Source organism: Epinephelus fuscoguttatus, linkage group LG19 (genome assembly GCF_011397635.1).
Source record: "Epinephelus fuscoguttatus linkage group LG19, E.fuscoguttatus.final_Chr_v1".
NCBI lineage: Eukaryota > Metazoa > Chordata > Actinopteri > Perciformes > Serranidae > Epinephelus > Epinephelus fuscoguttatus.
In genome coordinates this window covers 22,045,430-22,060,371 of record NC_064770.1, presented here as the reverse complement: position 1 = coordinate 22,060,371, position 14,942 = coordinate 22,045,430, and the positions used below count along the sequence as shown (strand labels likewise).

General features: G+C 42.2%; 1 protein-coding gene across 2 annotated transcripts in view; it reads left to right on the top strand.

The window, feature by feature from the left end:
* Positions 1-2,333: 2,333 nt before the first annotated feature.
* cyth1a (cytohesin 1a) overlaps positions 2,334-14,942 on the top strand; it is a 52,861-nt gene continuing 40,252 nt past the window's right edge. The window contains exon 1 of one of the 2 annotated variants that reach the window (XM_049562482.1): positions 2,334-2,588. In XM_049562482.1, coding sequence (XP_049418439.1) covers positions 2,570-2,588 — 19 coding nt within the window. In that variant the 5' untranslated portion in view covers positions 2,334-2,569. Of the gene's footprint in view, positions 2,589-8,906; positions 9,257-14,942 lie in introns of those variants that run through there. The other variant, XM_049562480.1, reaches the window with a different exon arrangement.

Genomic DNA, 14,942 nt, shown 5'->3' with positions numbered 1-14,942 from the left:
TCACTTCCCAGTTGATTGATTTGTATATCAGTTACTCACCCCAAGTTATGTTGAATTCATTGAGAAAACTGCTTTTTTTTTTTTTTGCATCCCTCCACAGTGAATGAAGAACCAAAAACTGAAAAATTCTCAATGAATAGAAGTCATAGGGGTCCACGGTAAACAACAACAAAACTATATCAAAACTTTGGTTTACAAACTCTCATACAACTCATGCAGTATCATCCATGTCTTATTTATCCGGCCGTATGCTCAGTACCTCCCAAAAACCTACTGATGCGCTTCTCAAAGCCAGACTCTGTAAACAAATTCAGTAATTTCACTTGCTAAGCACCAACGCTGCTGGTCAACCGTTGCCTCAATCAGTTAGTGTTATTGTATGACTTTGGAGTTACACAGATGCACCAATCAAGTGCACACAATCAAGGCAGTGGTAGACAAGCAGTTCCCGTGTTCAGAGAGGTAAAATTATAGTTTTTGTCAATGGAGTCTGGCTTTGAAGAGAGTGTAGTTTCTCTATAGGAAAGGGCTGTCTGTTTGGGAAGTAGTGGTTGTGTGAGAGTTTGTATTGAGTGTTTTGGTATAGTTTTGCTGTTGTTTGAAGCATCCCTCTTTGACCTAAATTAATTAAGAACAGAAGACAGTTTTCTTCCTGAATTAAATGTAACACAAGGTGCGTAATTAATATGGTCATTTGGCAGGTAGCGCTGGGCAAAACCTAACCTTTCATGCTTCCGGCTTCCAGCCACCCAGCGAGGTTAGTTGTAAGGTATCTTACTGACACACAGTTTCACAGTCATGTCACTATTCATACATTCAATACTCATATTTTGACATGTGGATCTACCCATTCTGTGTACATCTATAGGTCCAACCATTGAATATGAATGACAGACTTTACAGATGAATGGATACCTGTACAGATATCTATCCTACCCTGATATAGATGGAGACCTGTAGTTCATAGATAGAACTGTATTAAATGAATTGTGTTAAACAGACTTTTCCAGCAAGTGTTAAAGCTAACCCTCTGCCTGTTACAGCTAACCCCACCCATGGGGTATGTAGTAACATTTCACCTCCACCACTTCTTAGTGCAATTGTAGAAGAAAGATATGTTCTTTTCCACCCCAACCGTATCTTTATTGATTTTAACAACAGTAAACAAAGAAGTGCACATACACACATCCAGTATGCGTACATATACATCCACGGACATGTAAAAGAAAAAGACACCAGAACAAAATGTCGAATGTCCACCCCACCCCAATGGTGTGGGTTGAAATTAAATAAATGAAGAAAAGTAAATAAGGATAATAATAAAATAAATAAGAGGGTAAAGAAGATCACAAATTACAGGTTGATGATCTGGTTGGTGCAATACATATACACTTAAATTCAAGCACACATTGAATTAATGTACAAATTTAAGAAACTTTGACAGAGTTGGACACTGCAGAGGGTCACTTATTATATATCCCCAGGTACCTCCAACATGTGGGTGAAGTCTATATTCTCTAGATAACACATGAAGGATGTTGTAAAAAAAGACATTGATTACTTCTGATAGCGTTTTTTAGTTTATTTGTAGCAGAGATGTGCATGCTCTTCAAAAAATATTACTCTTAATTAGTTTTAATAACATTCAGCCCGAACTAAAATGTGTTAGGTTGTGTCCTGCCTTGAAGCTGGTGAAAAGTTGGTTTGTAAAATACATCTTAACCCTTTGAAACCTGAGCAAATTGGCGTTCTTTCTTTCAAAAGCATGGAAAGAAGGGAAAAAAAGAAGAAAAATTAGCAAGAAATAGGTAAAAAGAGAAAATTAAAAACAAGAAAACTAGTAATAAAAATAAAATAAAGTAAAACAAATAATAAATGTAATGACCTGGAAAGATAGCTTAAAAATTCTAATAATTCTGTAACATAATTTTAAATATATGATAATAATTATAAATACATGTTTTTCCTAGCTTTTTAAAAACTAGTTTTCCGAATCTATTATTTTTTTTTTGCAATTTGTGGAACATTTCTTGCCAAGTTGCTCATTGCCTTTTCTCCATGTTTTTGAAAGAAATTGCACCAATTTGCTCAGAGTTCAAAGGTTTAAACATGAATATTTTTTACATATATATAATTGTAATATATATGCATGATCACATGAGCAGTAGTCTCCACAGTGCATTGCATAAATGATTGCTGCCAGTATGGAGCAAAGTTGTTGGCTACAAGAGAAGTTAGAACGTGACATCACATCTGGGTGGGCGGGGCCAACATGTGCACCGGCTTCTACGGCTGCATATCAGCAGCCAGCCAACAACAGCAGCGCACACACGTTTTCAAACGCCAAGTGGGGGACAAACACAACAGCAACAAGCTGGAAAGTACCACCCCGGAGTGAGCTGGCACATTCAGACACAGCCCTGCCATCAAGTTGAAACCTGGGAGGTGAGCGAAGACGAAGGAGACACCGGAAAGGAAGGAAGGGAGGAAGGTATCCGGATTGTTGCGGGCGCTTGGCGCGAGACATCCCCGGGTAGAGACGCCTGCGGCAGCATCAGGACCACCAGGGATGGAGGGGGAGAATCACGGTTGGTTTGCATCCCACTTTTCACATAGGCTGTTTGCCATTTTGTGGCCGCTCAGAGTCCTGACAGCACCATGAGTGTTTTATTTTAGCATAGCTGTCTACAGTGTTCGTGCTCCGCTGTGCCAAGTGCACAGAGATGACAGCATAGATGTTCATACTGCTGCCAGTCTCACTGCTTGGTGGGACTGTGATGACTGTTCATGTATCATCTGCTAAACTCCTAAAGGGGCTCACTGCTCATGTTGATTAAACTGAAATGCAGTCACAGGAAAGGGAGTACCCTGTTGGGTGTTTATAAGCCATCTTAAAAACAGGTGCCCCCTGTAGTATTCACTGGCAAAAGGATATAAAAATCATCTCTGTGATGAATTATTAAACATCACACTGCAGCTGTGACAGTGTAGAAACCCACACATTTACACAGCAGAATTAATGCAGCGTGAAACACAGAAAACTTCCTGTTCATGTGGGAATAAAGATGCAAACTGATACATTTATCCCACGCAGGCTCTCCAGATGACACAGTTTCACAATATAAAACCATCTTTACAGGAAGTTCAATGTCCTGGCATCATGTATAGGGTGACTTGATGATGTCAGGCCGTGATGAGTGAGCTGATGGCTCAGCTTAGACCATGATAGAGGCTTCGTCTCAATTATTTAGCAGTTTAGTTTTTCTGTGAGCTTAATGCATCTCAAAATAGAAGCACCAGCAATGGCCTCATTGCAAAAGTGATGTTCTGTAGGAGGAAGGGAGGGCTGGTACCCCACATCGCTTAAAGTGAGTGACATGTAAGAGATAGAAAGAAAGTTTAAAGCTTATATAAGTGGAAGTTAAAGCTGTATACTGAGACAAATGCTTACCGGTGATTTGCCTTTTGATTGGGTTTTTGACATATGTAGACACAAGGCACACAGGGTTCAGTCTGGGTCTGGGCTCCCAAAAAGGATCATCATATTTATTTGCAGCTCTCCATCCTCATCAGTACCTTAATATTTGCAAATCAGCTGCACAATCAGTCGCCGTTTATGTAATTATCTGCTAAAGTGTGAGGGACACGCTGAAGCTCCCAGCACATTCAAATAACACTCTCACTGTCCCTGACACCTCCTTAGACAAATCAACGGCGTGTTGATCTGAATGAGTGAGTCTAAGTCACATCATCTCCTCTGTCCCTGAACACCGTGACTGTTCAGCATAATTGAAGCCAGAGAAGAAGAGAAGGGATGGAAATAATCCTCCATCCTCTCCCAAGACTTGACTTTATTTTGGTACAGCTGCCTTTATTTTATTATTAATGTAGACGTATGTATTTGTAGCGTGCATTTTTAAAGCCTCCCAGTGTCGGATCACCTAAAATTTCTGACGGGATTACCATACTGTGTTTTTGAACTCTGCTCCTGTGATGTTGCTAGGTGCTGGCGCCCTAAACCAGCTATCTTGGGATTCACTGGGCGCTGCTCTGTTTCAAAACTCACTTCAAAGGCTTCGAGCTGCACGTCGTCAAAATGACTTTGTTTTATCTTTTTTTTTTCCTCGTCTTTTTCGTGCTCTTTTGCCATCTACCTGCACCTGTCAGTGCAGCTCAGTTTCCCTTTTGCATAATGAAATTTTATGCACACAAAGGAAGCAGTGTGCTGGTGTATAGGCGTGGTGCGCTATAGCAGCAGGTACGTGTGGTTGCTGTGGTTATGGGCGTCAGTTCACCTCCCAGTTTGAAATGCAGTTGCTTCTACTGGCCTGTAATGTGTTGTTTTTCTGCTGCATACTGTCACTCTCTACCCATGTGATCAGACAGGTTTACTCCAGCGCTAAGCTCCCCTCTCGTTCAAAGAGCTGTCAGAGCGACGGCAGCAAAGTCTCAGTGGACTTATGCACATCGTATTCCTGTTGGAAAAAAAGTGTGACATGAAAATCAAAAGATTAAATGGAGAAAAAGTTGAAATGTCACTTCAAGAATGATTCAAATCTGCACTTCCTCATACTTAACCATGTAGGATAACAGTCCAGAAATAAACTTGATTATTCTAAAGATGCGAGCTGATTGGTGCAACCAGATAAAACACCATCCCTTTGTCTCCCACCACTAAATCCACACCAATCACAACGACATGTAGATAAAGAGCAGCACACAAAGGAAGGATGTTAATGCTTCGAGACAGCTGAAATGAAAAGTGGGCAGGGTGTTGGAGGATGTGACTTAGCGCATTCGATCCATATTTAGCCTGTTAAGCTTTATTCTGGCGAGTATTCAGTCGAGTTGCACCAGCAGAGGTGCTCGTTCTGCTCCCATCCAGCCAGGTGTTAGTCACTGCAGGTGATGCTGACAGAGTGCTGCTATGTAGGAGTTCCACCAACACAGATCAGAAGGCTCTCTGTAGGTTTTATACCCGACTGGGGAAACGCTTTCATCACACGCAAGGCTTGTCTACCTACCTGTGTGTTTGAAGACAAACATGACTGATTCTCACCACAGTCTCCCAGTAGACTGTCTGCTCAGGCAGCTTACAGTGTTTGGAGATGAGTTGTTAGACCTATGTGCATTTCAGAATTAAACCTGCTCTATGCAGTGCCGGGGAGTAACTAGTCACATGTAATTAAATTACAAAACAAATGTAATTGTAATCTGTTACATTTACTGAGGAAAAAAATATGTAATTAAATTGCAGTTATTTATTTTTAATTCAAAAAAATTAAAACCTAAATAGAAAGAAATAAAATAAAACAATTAAAATTAATTAACCAAAATATTTTTTATATTTTTGTAAATTGCAATTAATTAAAGTGTTGGTGATTACAAAGGGAACACATGCGAACACATTCCTTTTGCTAAAAAGCTTACATGGAGAATATAATATTCATTCTGTTGCAGTGCAGGAAAGCCAGGTGTCACACCAAAATCTGTGACCCATCAGATTCTGTGACCCAGTAGCAGACTCTATTAAAAAATATTTTAGTTTTGTGAGTTGTTGAGCAGTTAGAGCAGACATGGCACAGATAGACTCCACCCGCCCTTTTGACCTCTGATTCTAGAAGTGCCCTTTTTGCAAAGCATTTTCTATGCCTGTCTCTATTTCTCTAATATTCAATTTAAGGTTTTTAAAATTTAGCCCCTGGCATCAATTCTCAATTGAAAGTGTGTTTTTAATGCCGGAAACCGCATTTGAGTTCTAATTCTGTGAGACCACTCGAGCCCCTGCCCCTCCTTTTGCCCCTTTTCGACAGTCACGAGCTGGCTTGGCTTAGCTTGGCTTGGCTTGGCTTGGTTTGGGCCATCAGCCCAGTCTTAAATTGATGATGGGTTGCTAGAGTGATGACATTTAAAAGCAGAGTGCATGTGTTTTTCCATCACACAGCAGGGTGGGTAAAAGAAGTTTACCTGTTGGACACAATTCAGCTTCACTATAACTCGCAGCATTCACAAAGACTTGATGCAAAGATCTGAACGCATTTTCCCCACAAATACAACATGCTAATGTTTTTAGCACAAGCCTATGGCATTTTACATTGTGTAAATTAGCCTAGCGACAAGCGGAGATTTTCTCTGCTCATATGAAGCCAGGATAAATTCCTGAAAGATAAATTACACACAAGACTAGAACTCCTTTTTTGTGGAGGCTTTATTGTCTTCACAAATATTTTCTCAGGAGGTGCACATCAGGCCATGGCATAGGCTCTATGTCAACACGGAGCCTGCGCTGTAGCCACAGCGTTGATTCAACACAAAAGAAGAAACTCCGCCTAAGCCTAAAAGATGTTCTACTGTATATAACTTTATTTTTTGAGAGGGTTGCCCTTTTCCCCCCTTGTGCACCTGCACCCAAAAATGTCTGTGCACGGCCCAGGGTTAGGGTTAGGGCTGGGTCATGAATTCTGATGGCTTAGGGCTAACTATCCCTTTTCCATGACATTTTTCAACCTTGCTTCCCAATTTAAAACATCAAATAGTTACAATCGTTATTACATTATTACATTTTTAACAGGGTATTTAGTAATCTGTATCCTATTACATTTTAAAAGTAACCTTCCCAACACTGACTGTGTGGTAAACTTTCCTTGGTGTGTGACTGAAGCCTTCCGGCCTGTTTAGTGAACAAGGTGTTGTTCCATGTTGTGTCCACCTGGTGGCATGTATGCACAACAGCACGTCGAGTGTTCATGTGAGTGTGGTTCAAGGCCAGGACTACATACAGTATACAGCACTGTGCAGAGGAAGAAATTTCATGATGCACACTTAACAGCTTACATGTAGCTGCACCAGATATTGTTGTGTTGTGAAAATGCTACACATTGCCACAGGGAAGTTGTTTTTTTTTCACCTTGAGGATCTGATACAAAACAGTAACAGTGCTGTGCTCTGTCAGTAATATGTTATCAGAATTGATGCAGTTATAGTGGGCTGACAGGAGCATGTGTCCCCTGCTGTTTGACTGCAGACTGCTGACTATTCTTTATGTGAACATTTATACACCAAAAATCATTAGTGTACTCTACAATTTTGAATATTAATATTACACGATAGAAACAAAAAAGAGCCCCACTCATAGAGAAGCTGCTCCACATTAGTACTAGAGGTCAAAAACTCCACAGGGAGCCTTTAGGGGCTGTCCAGGCTGTCAGTGAAACACAGTTGGTTCTCTAAGTCTCTAATTGTGTGTTGCACTTCGCTTAAAATAACCTACAAGACCTTATGGGGCAATATTAAACATAATGAATTGAAATTTACCGTTATTGCTCTGGCTGATTTGCGTTTATGGCTTTCATTGGCGTACTTACAATGGTCACTTGACAGTTCAGTGTAATACACTGACATTATTCCATTTACAGCAATGAACTGATGTATTTTTCTGACCTTTCCAGGACGGAGGACAGGGTACTAGGCTGACGAGTGCACTCTACACACCTACTCTCTATCTATCTATCTATCTATCTATCTATCTATCTGCTTACTTATTTATACTCTCTGCAGGTGTTCAGCGAGGTGCTGACAACACACTCTTATTCAGAGAGGTAATGTGGAGCCGGGCGGAAAGGAGGGGAGGAATATGCATGCTAAAAACGAGAAGAGAAAACATTTGTGCTGACTTCACCGCATGCCATGCCGATGTTCCTCCCGTGACAGAGCTGCTCCTCTCGGTGTGGTGCAGCTGCAGCATTTTAAAGTGGCCAAGACTGACTTTGCAGTTCATGCAGGGGTCACATGGAGGCACCCGGCTCGCCTATTGGCAATGACCCGGGCAATTATTGTTAGATCAGAGGTGACGTCATTGATGTTATAGTCATGCAGCTGGTAGGGAAAAAAAAGTGTGAGATCTACCTTGTTCTGTAATTACCGCCTAGCCTGAGCAACCGGCATGTTCGCCCCTGATGGCAGTGTGATTGACAGCGAGGGCAGAGTTGAGAAATTAATTAATGAGTGACACTGAGCGAGAGAGGCTGTTGTTAAGGAGTGAGAGGCACTTTGCGTGACTGACAGGCAGGCTAATTCAGAGTGGCAGGGGTTCAAGAGTGGAGGTAAACATTTCCTCTTTGCACCGCAAGAGGAAGTGGAAATCCAAAATGAAATCAATTGGCTCTGATTATGAGCGCATCTGTGGCTGAGCCAGACCTGTGTGTTTTGTTGTGTGTGTGTAACAGCCCTGTGTGTGTTGTGCGGCGCCGAGACCTCCAAAAATGCGATTGTGTCGTGGCAAATAACCTCAATAGATGTGAAGATATAATCTAATCAAAACAAATGGCTCACAGTGTTTGCCCGGGAGCAAATCATTTCTTCTACCCCGTTGCCAAGCAACAATGAAATCTTGATTTTATGTACAAGGCGTTTGAAGCCAAAAATGATGAGTGACTAGAGGCTAAAAAGCAACAGAGGGTAGAGCTGGAGCTCGAACGCCGACTGCACCGCACAATACAGGGCGGCGTGCTGCTGATAGTTGGCCGTGCCTCTAATACAGAGGGAAACTTTCTCCTTAAATGTTTCTTTAGTTGTTTCCACATTTTATCAGGCAGCACAAAAAATAATAGCAAACAGAGATCTGTCTTAAAGGTACATTACTTTAAAATCCAACCTGACTTTCCCATTTGTGCGTGCAATCTGTTATGTCTAAGAATATCTGCTTGAATTAGTATGGAAAGTAGCAAGAGAGTGCAAGTGGGAGAGAATGAGAGAGAGAGAAAGAGAGGGAGAGAGAGAAAGAGCAGAGGAGGATAGAGGGAGGCTGAGACACCAGCACAAAAGGGGAACTGGGAGAAAGCAGAAGTGATTTCAGCGTCCTGGCAAGTTGCACATTCAATTCGAGGGGGGGCAAGAGAAAGCAGGTGAGTGTGAGAGATTGGCCGGGGGAGCGGAGGATTCATCCAGCTGAGGGGGGATTAGGTGGAGCAGAGTGACAGAGAGCAGGACCTTATAGTCGGAGTCGCCGCATGGACTGAACGGCCGGGAGCTTGGAGTGACTCTCAGCAGCGGGGAGCCCGGGGCCTCCGTGACTTCCCCTTTTTCCTCCATTTCGATCTGAATCATCAGACAGGGAGCATCCACACAGCCACTAAGGCAGACCTTCACACGCTGATACACATATCACACACTGAAGCTATGGGGTCAGTGAGTGAACTCTGTGTGTCCAGCCTTCAGACATTCTTGTGTCCAGCTGTGAAGCCGCTCCAAGCTCCAGGTAAAGTCCCAAGTGTGATGGATTAATGCTTTAATTTGTTGGAAGATTGTTGGCATGTATTGTGCTATGAACTCTCTCTCAATTGAAGCCATCATCACTAGTCATCATTAGTTTTGAAGTACTTCTCACGTCATTATTCAACAGTTTTGATTTAAGGTTTGTCTGTGCTCGTGTGACCACTGGCGCAAACACATGGCTCCACCAGAGATGACAACAGTTGGCCAGAAATAGAGGGAGCGTCTTGTGGCTAAGGAGGCTCTCTCATTAAGCACAACTTAAACCTCTGTGCACACAAACTGAGAGAGAGCGAGCTAATGTTATTACTTGCTGAGCAGATCTAATCTCCTGCAGGTCTCGCACACAAACACATCCTTATTCACACAATGTAGCAGGTCTACGTACCGTATGGCAACATTGAAACCTCAGGTGAACACACAACCACACAGAGTGACACGTTTCTGCTCCTGCCTTGCTCGGCTGTGCATGAAAATGTCTCTTCTCGTTCCCGTTGCTGCGTCCTTCAATATCGGGGTTGTGTTTATTGGAGATCACCTGCTAAACCTGGATAAACAACTCTCAGTGCCTCCCAGTTTAATTACAGATGGAGGAGAAGTGGAGCTGGCTAAGACATTGGCCTCTTTAGGAGTTTTTTTTTTCCGCTTGCCATCTGTTCCCAGATTTATCCTTTCACACTGTAGTAGTAACAGGATCTGAATTGTGATGGAGCTAATGTGTGTGTGTGTTTGTTTGGGGCTGGTTGTCAAGTGTCACAACTGCATTACGCTGCACTGCTGGGTGGCACACGGGTCGCCACCGGGAGTGTTTGAAACTGTGCTGGCAGACAGTGTTGACATGACTAAAGCGGCTTCGCTAGGTTGTGGTGAATCAGCTGACTGAGTGCGTAGCAAGGGGAAACGGTGCTGTCTCAGTGATTTCAAAACACCTGAATCAGCACTAAGGACGAGCGTGAAAGGAGGGGACTTCAAGGGGGAAGTAATCTGGATTGTTCTGGTATCATATCAAGAACATGGTTACAGCGGAGTTTCACAGGTTTCTGTCAGGCTAACAGAAATGACTTTGACATATTGCATAGAAGTGAAGAAAAAGTTCTAGTTAGATATGACATTGGTTTGTCATTTGACTATCCAGCCTCCTGTACAAGCATTGTACTCCCAAAGGCTTAATTCCAGCTGTGTCAGTTTTCTGCTTAAACTGTAATAAAAACATTCATGTCGTGATGGCAACCTTTGCATTTTGGACCCCTTGTGGTGGGAAGAGACTGGGCAGTGCTCTGAGTGTGTTGGTGTTTCTGTTTTTAATCGTGAATCATGCAAGTGATTCACGTGTGACTCATCCAACGGTCGTCCAGAGAGTTCACGTTGTATCAGCAGCACCGTTAAATCACTCCTGAAATATGTCCAAAAGCTGTTTGACATGAAAATGCAAGTGCAAACATGATTGAGAAGTTATAAAAAAGTCACTTGGCTGCTTTGCCGACTTTGCAATGACGTCTTATTTCCCAAAGTTTCTGAGCGGATGCAAATTGAGTGTTCCAGTCTTGTCAGTCACTCAATAAAATAAACACATGTACACTGTTATGCCAGCGTCGTTTCAGACTGTAAATGTTACTGTGAGTCTAACTTTCACAGTCACTGTGAGTGTGACTCAGCATGCTCAATTAATCTTCACAGGGCACAGGCAGGGACTGATTGCAGGCAGTGTATCGCCCGAAGCAGACGCGATAGTAATTCGGCTGATTAATATCAGCGCGGTAAGTTACGAGGGCCGGCTGCGCTGTGAGGCAGGTGTGCCTGAGCTTTGCCTTGATTTTTCTGATGTGGAAATTGCTCCACGTGGGCTCCAGGGGCAGCTGGGGACAAAGTGATCTCTTTGGGAACACAAGCACGCCCGTCAGCAGCAGACAGTCTTTGAGAATAGGTGCCAGATCAGCTGGTTGTAAAGGAGGGTACGGTGCAGTAGTGAGAGTGGTGATGATGCTAAAGTGATTATGGTGGTAGTTCCCAACCTGTTTGGCTTGACCTCTTGACCAGTGGTGCAGTAGTTGGCGTTGTCGCCTCACAGCAAGAGGGTTCCTGGTTCGAACCTGGGGTTGGGGGTTTGAACCACTTCTGTGCGGAGTTTGCATGTTCTTCCTGTGTCAATGTGGGTTTTCTGCGGGTAATCCAGCCTCCTCCTACAGTCCAGACATGCAGGTTAGGTTAATTGGTGACTCTAAATTTGGTATAGGTGTGAATGTGAGTGTGAATCGAGATGGTATGATTTAAGGAGGGTGATGAATCCATGGTTGAATAGGGAACGGTGGGTTCCCTATTCAGGGTCTAGATGCTGGTGGTGGTAGAGGTGGTGAAGATGAGATGAGAAGAAGATGGAGAAGTGCTGATGATCTGCATGAGTAGAGGAATGAGCCTTTGTTGAGCTTGTCCTGGACTCTGGATACGATGGCTGGAGGTGAACAGGGTGGAGGAGGGCACGAAGATTCTGCCTAAAAGATCGCTGACAGCAGCAGAGGAGAGAGCAGATTTAAAATTTTGCAGTGGCATCCTGATTGGCTGAGAGAGATCATGGCAAAGTTTGACTGGATAACCAGAGGAATGAACACCCATAGTCAGCTGATTAGAGGAAGTAGTGGGAGTGGGACGGAGAAAGTCTTCCTGACTGAACTTCCGCAGAGCTTCATAAGCAGTTATGGAAAATGAATGAATGCTTCTAAACATGACTTTGAAGTGATAACTTAATCTTAGAAATTTACACACGACCTCTGTTTGTTGACAGCTTGGGTCCATAATTACTTCCTGTCAGCTGCTTCCTATCATTCATACACACTACAAAACATCCCAACAGGAAGTACAAAGGGACCCATTAAGAATGTTTATGTTGTCAAGTTTGAAACGGTAAGAGGTCTATCAGGGCGTTTGGCTCCAAACATACCAAGCCAATATGACATACATCATCTGCCATCACAGCAGTAGGCGAAACACACTTCCAGTAAAGGCCGACAACAGTGGACTGCCTTTGAGGTTTTAACTGGAAGAAATTGTGAAACTGTAAAAACAGAACTGGACATCAAAAGTGATTACAAATCATAAATCCACATGATTCTATTGACAAGTGTTAGACCAGGAAACTGGATTCATGTAAGCATAGACAAGCTGTCAAATTAGTTATATTGTCCCGAATGAAACAAAGTATTCTGAGTGAACACAAGGAAACTCTAAAGATAATAACCATTATAGGGGAATGCCACCTAAATTAAGAATTCCATTATCTTATTTCTATTGGCCTAGAAAAGTTCAGTCGATATCTGTGAACTTGAGCTACTTTCTCTCAAAGCCAGAAACCAGAGAAGTTAGTCTCAAACTTGTGATGTCGTCAGGTCTAAAGTCTGAAGCTGCCTCATACACAATGAATGGGAGCCTGATGACCCAAATTAGCTTTATTCTATTGTAGTGATCTCAGCTCTGAAATGGAAAATGCACCCATATACTCAGAAATTCCCCTGGGTGCTCTCTGTGGCCCTCTAGTTTTTGGATTTGGGAGAGAGTTGTCCATGTATCCTAATATTTTTGGACTGTCTTAGACCATAGGAATGACATGCATACATTTTTGAAATGGGTGTGGGTCCCCTGAGAGGGTTTGAAGTAATTGTGAAACTGTTAAAACAGAACTGGACAACAATAGTGACTGATTACAAATCATAAAACCACGAGATTCCATGGACAAAAGTGAAACAAGAGACATCGGATTCACATAAGTATAGACAAGCTGTCAAATTAGTTATATTGTTCCCCATGGAACAAAGTAAGCCTGTCACAGGTGAACACAGGTAGAATGTTGCATTAGCGACATAACCCTCAGAAGGCTGGTGAGCTGATCATAAAAAAATTAACCCACTGACTCCATTAGAACTGACCCTAAAGTCTAGCTCCTCGAATGCTGTGAGCGTCCCTATGACCCTTTGACCCTCCCTATGACCTTCCTTCTTTATAGTTTTCTTGGTTTGAGAACAGTCCAGCCTCAGGCCCACGTCCTCCATCGGAACCTGTCCGGCCCCAAGCTTAGAGAAGGAAGTTTGAAACTGTGTACACCTGCCAGAGACGATCATCAGGATATAATAGTTCATTAGTTTGAATAAACCCATACCACCACCATCAATAATACAACCTACTATTTTGATATTCCTGTAGCTTATAAAGTTAGGTTACATAACGTTAAGCAGCAAATGACTTGTTCTGTCTTTAGCAAACTGTTTGCTAACTAAATTGTCATAGCGAACTGACGTTAGCAAACTTATAAGGTTAGTACTAGTTAGCTACTGTTTAATGTTACCTATGTTTTTAAGTTACAGTTAAATCCTCCTGAGACCCAAACTTTTGTTTGGTATGCATTTTTAATTTCTCTGACGCAATAAATATAAAAAATGAAACACTGTCAACGATAATAAAGTCCCAGCGTCCTCAAATGAGACAACAATTCAGTCCAAATGTCCCCAAAGAGACAGTAATAAAGTCCCAATGTCCTCAGACAAGAACCTCTTAGCTTGTTCCTTTTTCTAAAATTGGTCAAATTTGTTGCCATATCAAACTGCAAACATTATTAATCATAAATAAACAAGTTTCAACCATTAAATGTGTCATACATATGTAGCCTGAACTTGAAACCAACTGTTATCAGTCAGCTTATAATAGGCCTACTTTTTATAGTAACATGGACATGCTATGTTTTAAATATATGCTTTGTAAGCTCCTTTATTTATTATGATAAACTCAATAAACCAATGCACTGCGTAACATAATATAGTGGCTGCTGTGGCAGAAGTGTACAAATAAAAAGTGAAACGATCAAGTTGCCTTTGGTGTTATTTAATAAAGTGACAAAACAGAGTAATAAGAGTTACGACAGAGTCATAGTATTTCAGCTGAAAGGTCAGAGCTCTGACATGAGGAGTGTCCTCTGTAGGTGTGACCAAAAATCACAGATTCAGTCACGTAATATAATTAAAACATAGACGTGCACAGCAAAAGGGAGGCAAAGGGAGGCCTCCAGTTATCTGATGATCATGGTCATGAGAACAGCTACAAATGAAAACTCTCACAGGACACAGTTTACTTCAGGTACAATGAGGGGAAGCAAAATACTACATGTCTGTATACTGTAATGATTCATTTTGTTCCTACAGTGGCCTGGAAACATAAGTTATTGATAAGGAAGCACAGTAAACATACGTGATGGTCCATCTTAACATGCGATAACACAAGATTTTCCACCATTGGTCCTGGCAATTAAAGTGGATTTCAGTGCTGCAGGCTCCAGCATGGAGCTCTGCAGCAGGACCCTGTTGCCTCGTTTGGTTAGAAAGTAAAGTCAGTTTCAACGAGACATAAGAGCTAAAGTGAAATCTACCTTGTTGTAGGTTACTGATTTATGTCTGTGAACTGTGAGCATGGTCAGATTGCTTTTCCAGTAAAAGCATCCAGCCTTTCAAAACAGAAAATCAGCCTAATTTGTGTGTCATAAAATGCTTTTCCTTCCCCCAATCTTGTGATCTCAGATTTTCCTTGTGTGTCTTTTGACGAGGGGATCCCTACCTCAAAGTTCAGCCTCTGGATTATGAGACGCAGGCCTCTAAGTTTGCATGATGATAAAGTAATACCCTCTGATTATAAGG